Source organism: Artemia sp. Qi Xiang Cuo, chromosome 6, assembly GCF_049724085.1.
Source record: "Artemia sp. Qi Xiang Cuo chromosome 6, ASM4972408v1, whole genome shotgun sequence".
Lineage (NCBI taxonomy): Eukaryota > Metazoa > Arthropoda > Branchiopoda > Anostraca > Artemiidae > Artemia > Artemia sp. Qi Xiang Cuo.
In genome coordinates, this window is record NC_142799.1 from 82963835 (window position 1) to 82977890 (window position 14056).

General features: G+C 36.8%; 1 protein-coding gene and 1 pseudogene across 2 annotated transcripts in view; one reads left to right on the top strand and one right to left on the bottom strand.

Annotated features, from left to right (window-relative positions):
• LOC148951674 (uncharacterized) overlaps positions 1–8906 on the top strand; it is a 25465-nt pseudogene extending 16559 nt beyond the window's left edge. Inside the window, exons 3-5 of the transcript XR_016141920.1 lie at positions 1924–1985; positions 4263–4325; positions 8264–8906. The product of XR_016141920.1 is annotated as an uncharacterized LOC148951674 (transcript). The remainder of the gene's footprint in view (positions 1–1923; positions 1986–4262; positions 4326–8263) is intronic.
• Positions 8907–11418: 2512 nt separating this feature from the next.
• Positions 11419–11952, bottom strand: LOC148951675 (uncharacterized). Its single transcript, XM_089091181.1, has one exon. The coding sequence runs from the start codon at positions 11950–11952 to the stop codon at positions 11419–11421; it is 534 nt and encodes a 177-aa protein (XP_088947307.1).
• Positions 11953–14056: the final 2104 nt, after the last annotated feature.

The following is a 14056-nucleotide window of genomic DNA, read 5'->3' on the forward strand; positions in this document are numbered from 1 at the left end:
TTCCTATACATGCAAGCAAATAACATGGGAATTCCTATACACGCAAGCAAATAACCTGGGAATTCCTATACACGCAAGCAAATAACATAGGAATTCCTATACATGGAAGCAAATAACAAGGGAATTCCTATACAAGCAAGCAAATAACATGGGAATTCCTATACATGCAAGCAAATAACAAGGGAATTCCTATACACGCAAGCAAATAACATGGGAATTCCTATACAACCAAGCAAATAACATTGGAATTCCTATACATGCAAGCAAATAACATGGGGATTCCTATACATGCAAGCAAATAACATGGGAATTCCTATGCATGCAAGCACATAACATGGGAATTCCTATACACCCACCCAAATAACATGGGAATTCCTATACATGCAAGCAAATAACATGGGAATTCCTATACACGCAAGCAAATAACATGGGAATTCCTATACATGCAAGCAAATAACAAGGGACTATCTATACATGCAAGCACATAAAATGGGAATTCATATAAAATCAAGCAAATAACATAACCATTTCTTTTATTCAAATCCCAACCACAAATCAAGTTATCGTATATTGAACAACCTCTGATTGGCTCATAAGAAATGCCCACGTCAAACGAGACATTAATTGTTCCATTCTTATCAAAAACAAAAAGTTATAACCCCCTTTTTTCCATTGAGAGTCAGCTTTATAAATGACAAGTTCCTAAAAAAACATTCTTTACTAAAGTCACTTGTCCGAAAAATCAATCATACAAGGACCGGTAATATATACTCGTTCCTCTGTGGAAGATATAATGACCTCTAGAGTAGAATTACATAACAGAAAAACTGTAAGGTCATGGTAATATGCAAATGACCCTGGTAACCCGATTACTTGAAAACCTACAAACATATCTATGCCTCAGGCGTAGGGTTCAAATATATAGATGCCTTACTACTGTCTACAGTTAATTACACTATTAATAAATAAAATAGGATACCCATTTCCAAAAAGTATGTCCCTTATATAGTTTAATTCTGCTATGATGTGGGAATCAGAAAAAATATTTAGGGCACGATTGACGAGGGATATTACGACTGCTCTTTTAACTTATGGGGAGTGGTTTGATTTAAAATGCAAATATCTATTATTTTGTGTTGGTTTTCTATAAATGATAAAATTGATTTTATCAAAGCTATGAATAACTAACACATCTAGCAATGGGATTTTATTAGGGATTTCGATTTCTAAAGTAAACTGTAGATTTCTATCGTATGTATTAAGGTGATCTATAAAACCCTTAAGCTCATTTTCCCCTTAGTTCCAGAGTGAAATTACGTCATCCATATAGCGTTCCCAAAAGATATTTTCCAAAAAATACGAATCTAATGCCCAATTTTCAATATGTTCCACATAAATATGCGCCAGTAACCCGGAGAGGGGTGCGCCCATTGCTAAGCCATTAATTTGCTGATAAAAAGAATTACGGAATTGGAAATACATTGAGTACTTGTTACAGAGATTAACCAAGGTCATTAAGATATCGCAATCTATTCCTGCTGCTGAAGCTTCTATTAAGGGATAATTTTCTTTGATTTTTGATGAATCCGCCCTTATTAGCAATGACCTAGGCATAAAGCAAGTAGTCCGAGAATCAATTGAAATCAGACCTAAGATTAATAATAATGTTTCCTTAAATAGGGACTTGTGGGACTATTCACTAAATGCTCTATACACAAATTTAATTAAAAATGATCTTACAGAATATTTTAAAAAAATCAATGGACATTAACACAGAACCGATTACAAAAAGACCTTTGAGGTTAGCTGCCGAAAAGGCTGGATTAGCAAAAAGAACGTGTTTTTAAATTATTTTTCTTTCGTCTCATTGAATCGCCTTGTTTTACCTTACTTTTTATCAGTACTGGTTGAACTTCGCTGAAGTAAGGATGCTAGGACTGCTTTGAAAAATTTTTTACTTTTGGTTTTATTGGTCACATGTTGTTGTGAGTCTTTCTTCTTTTATATATTTTTGTTTTGCTGAGGACGGCCCTTGGATACAGGGCCGAAATATTCATTCAAATTATCTCCACTGTCTTGCCAAAAGATTTCCATATTGTTCTCCGTGCTTTTGCTGTTTGTTATAGAAAGGCAGAGTGGTCTTCGTTGCTATTTTCCCTTTCATATATGGAATAATTCCTGTTCGTTTTAAGTTTTAGTGTCGCTCCTTACTTTCAGTTAAAAAAAAACTTGTTTTTTTAATTTTATTTCTGAACGTTTTGAATTAATGCAGGTTTTGATTTTGGCTCGCCGTACATGAATAATTAAAACAAAGTTTGTATATTAATTTTATTTTTTTGGATAAATTGCTTTCTCGAAAGTTGTTTAATTTTATTTATGAACGTTTTTATTAGTAATAAATATACGTAACGTACGAATTAACTTACGTAACAAACTTCTATATTTATATATTTTTAATACGTATATTAGGGGTTTCACCCCCTAGTCAATACCTCGCTCTTTACGCTAAAGTTCGAGTTTTGTTCCAATTCTTTAAAAATGACCCCTTAATCACAAAGACCGTGAATTAGAATAAATAGCTCTTATGAAAGTACTAAAGAAACTTCAGCATAAAGAGCGAGGTATCGACTAGGGGGCGATCCGAAACATGTACGCAATGATTTCTGTTCGTTTTAAGTTTTGATGTTGCTCTTTACTTTCAATTGAAAAACTTGTTTTTTATTTAATTTCTGATTGTTTTTTTTTTAAATAATGCTGGGAAATCCGGCTCTCCTTCATAGCAATGTCCCTTCCCCCATGAAAACTTCCTCCATGGAAAGATCCTCCCACGTAATCTCCTACCCCCCCCCTCCCCAATACCAGAAAAAATCCCCCTGAAAACGTCTGCATTTTACCAACAACCAAAACAATGTGTAAACACTGGGAAAAGTTCAGAACTTGCAGCCCTTCCCCCGGGGACTATGGGGGATTAAGTCATCCTCAAAGACATAGTTATTATATTTTTTGACCAAGCTGAACAAAATGTGCTATCTAAAAATTTTGATTGGGTGACTTTGGGGAAAAATGGGCTTGGGAGGGGGCCTAGTTGCCCTCTTTTTTTTGTTCACTTACAAAGAACACTAGAGCTTTTAATTGCGGTTCTAATGAGCCCTCCCATGATATTTTAGGATTACTGGGTCGATACGACCATCTCTGGGGGAAAAAAAGAACAAAAAAACAAATAAACAGGCATCCGTGATCTTTCTTCTGGTAAAAAAATACAAAATTCCACATTTTTGCAGATAGGAGCTTGAAACCTCTACAGTAAGGTTCTCTGATATGTTTAATCTAATGGTGTGATTTTCATTAAAGTTCTATGATTTTTAGGCCCTCTTTTTTCGAAAATCAGGGAAATTTTCTCAGGCGCTTAACTTTTGATGGGTAGGACTAAACTTGATGAAACTTATATATTTGAAATCTGCATAAATATCTGATTCCTTTGATGTATATATTGGTATCAAAATTCTGGTTTTTAGAGTTTCGGTTTCTATTGAGACGAGTCGCTCTTACTATACAGTACGTTACCACGAACTGTTTGAAAAATTTAATTCCTGATTTTTTCTTCTTTCTTTAGATGCCTGTAGTGCGAGTTTCTACTCAGACGATTCAAACTATCAGTATTCATTTCCTTTGTAATTTAAATTTTTACGTTTTTAATTAATATGTTTGATAAAATATGATTATATTTATATTTTAACAATAATCACCAAGATATATTTTTGTTCATTTATTTTTCAATAATCCATTCTTTTTATTCTGACCACGACTGCTGAGGTTTTTTTTTTTTTTAAGAACATTTATCTATATATTTTTTTGGTTTCTAATATATAGTATTTATTTTTATTGATATTATTGTTATGGCACTAGTATTCAAGTCAGCTGAATTCTTTTTTTCCTCATTAGGAAATACAAGAAAAGAAAGTATTTATAGTTTAGTTTTGATTGGACATGATAATCTTTCGGTAATGACATTTTAATCATTCGTTTGCAATTGCTGTCTCACAGCCTTTTCTTTCATTTTAGTGCATTTCTTTGTTCTCGGTCTTAATTTTAAGCGAAATGTTTTTAATCTTCCTACAGATGGCAAGTTTAACTATTAATTTATTCAACAAATAATAATTATTAATTTATTTAACTGTTAATTACCGTTTATATTGACATATATATTTGTTTGATGTACTTTATTGTTTATTAGCTAAGTAGAACGTTTCCTTTTTTTCCAGATCCTTCAACTTTTAATCAGACACCCTCAACCTCTAATCAAAAAAGAGGATCTTCAAGCCTTCGTGAGTAAAATTTTCTAAAATGTACTTCAGTTTGCGTTAGATCCAAGAGAAGTGTATTTTTCTGTCTTCATTTATGTACAAATTTGTCACGCAAAACAAACAAACAAAAATTTAGTACGTTAATATATTACAAACCTAGGAATCATGCTCCAAAAGAGAAAAAAATTGCTTGAGATACTTGGTAAATACCTCAATATTCTCATCTTGAGTTTGTGATCTGCTATTTTGTTTTTTATAATTGTTTAATGACTCAGCTAGATTTTTCTTTATTTCTTAAATGAATTTTCTGGAATGGGGTGGAACAAGGAAAAACTTAAGAGAAATTAATTTAAGAAAAATCTAAGATTTAAAAAATTTAAGATTTTAAAAATCTAAGAGAAATTAATTTAAGAGAAAAAACTTCTTGGGAAGCTGTAAAGAGGTAGGCTTTGAACATGTTGAGATGGAGGAAGATTATATGCATAGCTGTGTTGATCTCAGGTGACTTGGTAATGCAGGAAGTTGTTAGGAGTAGTGGAAATATTAGAAATATTATCAGTAGTGTTCTTGAGATTGTATTTTGAATATTCTAGTGTGCTAAACTCATGCAGGTCAATCAGTAAATTAAACGTCACGTGAGCGATGATCCGATCTTCGGTCATGGGTCGATATGATCAATCATTACCTGTTAATAAGCGTATTGATCATCATTTTTCTTCTTATTGGGGAGGGGAAGGTACAGTTAAGTTTTGCACACTCTTTCATCAATTGACCAAACAAACTTAATATCCTCCCAAAACTTTAAAACCGTTAAAATTATGGTTAAGTCACGGTTAAAGATCTAGAACTGTAGTTAGAATTCTAGAACTGATGGTATAGGGTAGGAGAGTGATGGAGGGAGGTGAACGGACATATCGAGGTATCTTGTTCACAGATTTTCATACAATTCATGTATTAGCTTCATAAGCGAACAGGAACTAGAAATGAACAGAAGTGGTTCTTTTTATTCACATGAAGGTATAACAATTATGTTTTATCCTAAAATAGCACAGAACTATGGCAAGTGCAATGAGGGCTAACGCCCTTCAGCATTTGCGGCAAGGTTTGTCTTATTATGTGGAAGAAAATGATGAGAGTGCAATAATTACAGTCAGCCAATAAAAAATATTTTATTTGCCTTTTTTTTTATACATTTGCCTCTTGTCTATAGTTTTCATAGCAAAATTATGTTTGAATATATGGATTATCAAACAGTTCGTGGTAACGAACTGTAAGTAAGGAGCGACCCAGCTCAATAGTTACCGAAAATCTAAAAAACGTAATTTTGATACCAGCAGATGAATCAAACGAATTGGATTTTTATGCTGATTTCAAATATATAATCATCATCAAATTTATTCTAACCCATCAAAAGTTACAAGCCTGAAAAAATTTGCTTTATTTTCGAAATAAAAGAAAAACACTCCCTAAAAGTGATATAATCTCAATAAAAATCAAACCATCAGATTCAGGGTAACAGAAAACCCTACTGTTGATGTTTCAAGCTCTTATCTGCAAAAATGTGGAATTGTGTATTTTTTGCCAGAAGAAACATCACGGATTCATGCGTTTTTTTTTCTTCTTCCCAGGGATGATCATATCGATTCAGTAGTCCTAGAATATCGTGAAAGGTCTCATTCGAACGGAAATTAAAAATTTTAGTGTCCTTTTAAAGTGACCAAAAAAATTGTAGGGCAACTTGGCCCCCTCTCACGCTCACATTTTTCCTAAAGTCACCCAATCAAAATTTTCAGATATCCACTTTGTTCAGCATAGTCGAAAATCTAATAAATATGTCTTTGCGGATGACTTAGTCCCCCACAGTTCCAGGGGGAAGGGCTGCAAGTTATGAACTTTGCCCATTGTTTACATATAGTATTGGTTATTGGGAAGTATACAGACGCTTTCAGAAGGGACTTCTTCTGGTGGAGCGGGGGGGGGGCGGTCGGAGGAGAAGGTGATATGGGAGGATATTTCCATGGAGCATGTTACCGTGGAGGAAGGGACATTTTTATGAAGGGGGCGCCGGGTTTCCCAGCATTATTTAAAAAACGATCAGAAATAATAAAAAAACAAGTTTTTTCAACTGAAAGTAAGGAGCAACCTTAATGCTTAAAAAAAACATAAATTATTACTTATATGAGGAGGTTCGCCCCCTAGTCAATACCTCACTCTTTACGCTAAAGTTTTCTTTTAGTACTTTCAAAAGATCTATCTATTCTAACGAAACGGCCTTTGTGATTCAGGGATTTGTGATTCGAACAAAATTCGAACTTTGAGTTTCATCATATATAAACTATGAGTTTATATATGAGTTTCATCAAGTTTAGTCCAACCCATCAAAATTTACGCGCCTGAGAAAATGTGCCTTATTTGCGAAAAAGGGGGAAATACCCCTAAAAGTCGTAGAAGAACTTTAATGAAAATCAAACCATCAGATGCAGCGTATCAGAGAATCCTCCTATAGAAGTTTCAAGCTCCTATCTGAAAAAATGTGAAATTTTGTATTTTTTGCCATAAGAAAGATCACGGTTGTTTTTTTTTTTTTTTTCTCTCTCTCTTCCAGGGGTGATTGTATCGAACCAGTGGTCCTGAATATTGCAAAATGGCTCATTCGAACGGAAATTAAAAGTTATAGTGCCTTTTTTAAGTGACCAAAGAAATGGAGGATAACTAGGCCCCCTCCCACGCTCATTTTTTCCCAAAGTCATCCTATCAAAATTTTAAGATAGCCAATTCGTTCAGCATGGTCGATAAATACAATAACTATGTCTTTGAGAATGACTTAATCCCCCCATATTCCTCAGGGGGAAGGTCTGCAAGTTGTGAACTTGGCCCAATGTTTACATAACGTATTGGTTATTGGGAAGTATACAGAAGTTTTCAGGGGTGATTTTGTTGGTAATTGGGGTGGGAGTGTTACGTGGGTGGATCTTTTCATGTAGAAAGTGTTCATGGGGAAGAGACATTGCTATGAAGGGGACGCCAGATTTCCCAGCATTATTTAAAAAAAGATCAGAAATTAAATAAATATAAAAACAATTTTTTTAACTAAAAGTAAGGAGCAACATCAAGATTTAAACCGATTATATTAATACGTATATGATTGGGTTCGCCCCCTACTCAGTACATCGCTCTTTACGCTAAAGTTTTTTATTGTACTTTCATCAGAGCTATTTATTCTAACTAACGGCCTTTGTGATTAAGGGGTCATTCTTAAAGAATTGGAAAAAAAAATTGAATTTAATGTAAAGAGCGAGGTAATATACGTAATAAAAATATACGAATGTAGAAGTTCGTTACGTAAGTTAATTTGTAAGTTACGTCAGAATAAAATTTCGATAAAGCCATTTAGCCAAAAAAAAAATTAATATGCAAATTTTGTTTCATGTACGGTGAGCCAAAATAAAAGCTTAATTCAGAGATTAAATTTAAATAAACAAGTTTTTTTAACTGAAAGTAAGGAGCGACATTAAAACCTAAAACGAACCGAAATTATTCCATATATGAAAGGGGCTGCCCCCTCCTCAACCCCTCACTCTTTACGCTAAAGTTTGACTCTGTCTCACAACTTTGTTTTTTTAAAACAATAGAAAACTTTAGCGTAAACAGCGAGGGCTTGAGGACGGGCAGCCCCTTTCATATACGGGATAATTTCTGTCCGTTTTAAGTTTTAATGTCACTCCTTGCTTTCAGTTTTAAAAAAACTTGTTTTTTTTTATTATTTAATATCCACTTAAAGCCGACATGACGAATCTCTAAAAAAAATCTTCCATGGCTTCATTTCTTTATTATGTCTTTGAAAATGCTAGTTCTACACTGCATAGTCTCAAAAATAGGGCCTTCAAATACTGTATTGACCCCACACTCTCTTCATTGAATTTTAATTTGGTTTTATAACACAATTTCTTTTTTTTCAGTTCGCGGTGGACTTGGTGGAGCTCAATCAAGTCTTGGACAAAATAGTAACGACCGACCTGGGTTAAGTCAAACTAGTTTTGGAAAAACTAGCAATGGTCAAACTAGTCTTGGACAAACTAGTCAAACTAGTGTTGGATCAAGTCAAACTAGTTTTGAGCAAAGTGGGAATGGCCAACCTGGATTGAGTCAAACTGGTTTTGGACAAACTGGCAAAGCTCAACCTGGTCAAGGACAAAGACCAGGATTGGGCCAAACTGGTCTAGGAAAAACTGATAATGATCGACATGGTCTGGGTCAAACTGGTCTTGGATAAACTGAAGCGGGGCAGAGTAGTATTGGACAAACTGGATTTGGTCAAAGTAGTCTTGGTCAGTCAGCAATAAGTAAACCAGTTGGTGGTCTTGGACAAAGTGAAGCGGGACAAAGTAGTATTGGACAAACTGGAATTGGTCAAAGTAGTCTTGGTCAGTCAGCAATAAGTAAACCAGTTGGTGGTCTTGGACAAAGTGAAGCGGGGCAAAGTAGTATTGGACAAACTGGATTTGGTCAAAGTAGTCTTGGTCAGTCAGCAATAAGTAAACCAGTTGATGGTTCTAAACTTATCGGGAAGTGAACTATATAGCATACATATTTTTTTTACTGACTTTCTTTGATAAAACAGTTTTATGGTTTGTCTCTGATTCTTTTTTCTTGCTCTATTAAGAAAAACTAGCAAAATTCACATTTTTCTATCAACTAGCAGGAATGGTGTTGAATTTTCTAAATCATATTTATAGTGTTTGATTTGTAATTGGGTTACAATAGATTGCATTGTAACCTCAGCTGTGAATTTCTTTATGAATTTGGGATAAAGAAGTCTCTTTATCATCAAAGAGACTTCTTTATTCTGAAATTAATACGCAAGGCTGAGTCATCAGTCATGTCAAGACCACGAAAAAATTATTGACATGTGTTTCCTTGAAGGTTTTAACTGCAATCTCACTGCTTCATCTGCCCGCTCTTTTCTGGCTGTTGAAATATTTGATAATCATTTGTTGATAAAAACCAACATTTCACATGCTTTCACAATTCCTCGTCCACATCCAACATAGACCATGTTGTTACTTCTTCATCTTTAAATGTCTCTCAACCGAAGGGTCTTTGTAATTATCTAATATCTGATGACCTGCATGAATTGTTTCCTTTCTCACCAAATAATGCTTCTCAGATACCTAGTAGTCACCCAAAAACACGAAATGCATCGTGAATCCGTAATTGGGCATTAATCAACCCTGAGTTCTATCGGAATAGCGTTTCTACAATCTTTTCTAAGATTAAGGTACCGTTTATCCTGCCAATCAAGCACTCACCGGTCCCCCCAGAGAAAAAATGTATTTTCCTTGATATTTATTGTGCCACACAGTATATTTACATATACTGTATATACACAGATATTTATTGTGCACAATTTCGTGTTGTTTAACGCAGATATTTAGTGTGCACAATTTCGTGTTGTTCCATTGAAGTGTCACCCTCTAGGAACTGTTCCTAAGTAGTCTGAAAATCCAGGTCTCTTCAAATCACTTGATTCAGCAAATTTTTGGCTACATTTACAGATTGAATGCCACCGACCATTTCCCGGTCTGTTAATTCCATCCGTATCGCAACAAAAAAGAGATTTTCCAAGGATATTCAGAACCACTGTTTGTTATATGATATTTGGTCTATTTTGAAGAAACAGCTATCACAAAAATTCGATGGAATGCACTCGGAGAAAGAGGGCAGGGGGCTAGCTTCCCTCTGATTATTTTTATTCTTAAAAAGGGATATATGACTTTCAATTTTCAATCGAATAAGCTCCCTCCGAAATTCATCCGACCACCACTTCCATAAGAGCCTTATGTGTCCCGGGGTATAACTTACAATACTTGCCCACATTTTCTGGGGGTGGGTGGGGGGTGTAAGCCCCGGAGTCTTGTTAAATGATCTTTGGTCTATTTTGAACAAAATGGCTATCTAAAAAATTCTATCAGATGCATTTTGGGAAAATAGGGTATGGAGCGGGGGGGGCTAGTTGCCATCCGATTACTTTGAATCTAAAAAAGGGAGGTAGAACTTTCAATTTGTAATCATTTGAGCCGTTTACAAAGCTTACACGACCACCTCTTTCATAAAAACTTTGTATGCCCCTAGGGCATAATTTACTACCCTCCCCACCGGGCTCAGGTGGGTTGTGTTGACCCCAAAAATTTTCTTATCTGATCTCTTGACTATTTTCATCAAAATGGCTATCTTAAAATTTTAATTAAGTGCGTTTTGAAAAAATAGGGCTTTGAGGTTGTAGATACCCTCCGATTATCTTTTGAGTCTTAAAAATCTACCTCTTCCATTTAAAGTGCCTCTGTAAAAAAATAATGACAATAATAAAATATTGAAACCTTATAGCCTATACTATAGGTAACGCTATAGCGTTGCCTCTGAAAATATCAAAGTTTAATGTGTTCTCAAAACGCTCTACCAATTTCTTTTTTATACTTCGCTTAGCACTAAATGAGGCCCACTCCTTTTTTTTAATTTTGACCAGCCGAGATTGAAAACCTCTTAATTTATAAAAAGAAAAACAATACTCGCCACTAAACGAGATGGTGCTACCAAGATATCGGAAGTCGATGACTTTCTTTATGCTTTCAGTCCCCAACTGGATATTCATCGGTGAGTTAGTGGTTGACATCGCTTTGGTTTTGGGGCGTTGATATGTAACCCAAACTGCTCGGCTCTTTCGGCTAACTTGCATAAAAAGTCTTAAAGTTTGCTTTTGTCTTTCTCCATCAATTCAACATCGTCTGAAAAGTTGAGATCTTGGACTAGTGTGCCTGCAATTTTGATCCCGTATCCATCAATTTGCCTGAATATGTAGTCCATTATGAGAATAAAGAGAAATGGAGACAATACACATCCTTGTTTGAAACCTGTCATCACTTTGATATCTTTTATTTCCTTCGAAGGTTCTCACGCAGCATTCTGTGTCTTCGTACATTGCTCTGATAAGGCGAACCAGCTTTTAATGAATACCGTGGAAGATCAGGATCCTCCATAGTATTGAGCAGTCTGTTGAGTCGAACGCTTTTTCAAAATCGACAAACAATAGATATAGACGTTGTCTCCACTCCTTTGATTATTCAAGCATGGTGCACAGTGTGAATATCAGATCAGCGCAAGATCTTTTTGGTCGGAAACCATGTTGCTCCTCGCGTAAATGCGGGTCTAAGGCAGTTTGAAGTCTTGTCAGGATGATTATGTAGAAGAGTTTTCCGGGTGTCAAGAGGAGGTCGATGCCTCTGTAATTGCCCCAGACTGTCGCATCTCCTTTTTTGAGCAATTTAATAATGGTTCCTGCTCTCCAGTCTTTGGGGCCTTTATCTTTTGGCCAGATGAGGGAAAAGAAGACCAGCCATACCGAAAGGGACCTGAGGATCCATGACTTGACTATTTCTCGAGATTTACGGTCACTACCTGGAGATTTTCCATTTTTCAGCTTATTCGAGGCTGAAAGGATCAAACCCGCCGTCGGGTCGTCTTCATTAATGAGGAGATCCAAAAATGGGCTGTCCAGAATATCTGGTAGAACAGAAGGAAAAGGGTGGTCGAGAAGGAGACGGGTGGTTGAGAAGGCTTTCGAAGTAATCCGCCCATCTATTTTTCTGGTCATCGGGATCAGTTAGCAGCCTTCCCCTTATCGTCTTTAACTGGTCAATCTTGTACGTTGGTCTTCCCAACGATTTCTTTAGTTAGGTGGTACACAGCTCTCATGTAACCACGTCGGGCTACTTCTTGTGCCATTCTTGCTGTCTCATTGAGGTGCAGTCGCTTGTCTGATCTAGCACTATTCTTCACTTCTCTCTCCGCTTCTTTATACGCTATGTCTTTCATGACATCAGCAGAGGGATCATTACTGAGCGTGCTCTGTTTTATTTTCTTGTGGTCTTCGATCAAATCCCGTGTTTTCTGGGATATCCACTGTTCTTTTATTGAATTTTTAAAGCCAAGCAGTTTTTCAGCAGTTTTACTTTGTAGTTCTGTTATATAGTCGTCCAAGCTTCTTCAACGTCTTGTTGAGCCTCAAATCTGTTCGAGAGTTTAATGCTGAATTTTCTCCTAGCATCCTTGTCTCTGAGCTTCTCGACGTCGGAATTTCTTGATAGTTTTGTTAGTTGTCGAGATCTGTTGCAGCGGAGTTTCAACTTGACTGTTGCTACAAGAAGTTCCTAGTCCGACCCGATGTCCGCACTTCTGTAACTCCTCACGTCTTTCAGACTAGTTCTCCGCCGTCGTCGGATCAGAAAGTGGTCAATCTGGTTTTTGACAGTCTTGTCTGGGGATGTCCATGTATACTTATGGATATCTTTGTGCTCGAATAATTTACCTCCTATCAACAGGTCGTTCGACATGGCAAAGCTAAATAGCCTTGCACCATTTTCGTTGATAGTTCCAAGCCCGTGATGTACCAACACCTCAGGGCAATAAGATCTGTCCTGTCCAACTTTCGCATTTAGGTCGCCTGCCAAGCACGCGACGTCATGGAGAGGGAGGGAGTCTAGGACAGACTGAAGGGTTTCATAAAAATCGTCTTTCGAGACTTCATCGGCATCATTTGTTGGTGCATAGCAGATGACTAGCGACAGCTTTGCATGTTTAGATGCAAATCGTTTATACAGGATTCTCTCGTTAATCGGCTTCCACGAGCAGAGAGATTTTGCTGCATTTGTGTTCAATATAGCTGCAATTCCAGCTGCAGCTTCTTATTGCTTTGAGCTTCTTTTCTCCGCAGCCTTCCCATCGTGCTTTGGTCACTGCGAGGATGTCTAGCCGAAAGTTTTCGCACTCTTGTAGAACTTGTTCAGTTTTTGAAAGACCCGACATGGTCCTTACGTTCCAAAATCCGATTCGTACTGGTTTATTCGCGTTCAAAAATCTGGTCGAGGGGCATGCATGGGTTGTCATCATATTGGGATTTGATCCGAGGTTTTTTACAGACGTGTCTTTTGCATATTTTTTTTTCTACGGGAGTGACTTTCTTGGCCACTGCCCAACCAGTTTCTTCGGCTCGGCTAGGGGCAGGGACACCAAACCCTGACTGGGGTGCCAGAATCCCCCGGTGCCTACCCAACTTGCAGAGGCCGTTGTCCAAGTCTGGATCTTCCGCCCTTTCGCAGTTGTCCTCCAGGAGAGGATCCTCCCACGATGGTATCCTGCAGTACCATACAATTTAACCCATTGCTGGAAGAAGGTTCGCAACTAGCTGGACGTGTACAAACGCCGGTGGGCCCTGCTCAGTGTGCGTCAGAGGGGCTTTCTTCCTACTCCGCCTGTATTTATGACCCCCGTGCGAGGGTACCCCAGTTTCAATTATGGACCCCCAGGGGCTACGTCCCCCCTTGGTCCACGCCTTTCTTTATGGAGTTACCCCACACATCCGTAGGACGTTCCCCTGTCCACCAACTGGGGACGCACTGAGTGGCCTGGGGAGGGCCTTTACTGAGAAGGTGACTCAGTAGGTGACTCTAGTAATTACTTAAATTTAAATACTTTAGAAAAATGATGACTCTTTTCGTTACAAATAAAATTATCAATCTTTGTAATAATATTAGAAATCAATTTTTATGCATCAAACATGCTTTTGGTCAAAAACAGAATAATTTGTATGTACAAAACTTTGATTAGACACACATAAAATTTTTACTAGCGCAGGATTAAATATGTTTTCAGAAGCAAGAATTAGTTGGAAAACTGCATTAATTACTCAGGTCTAAAAA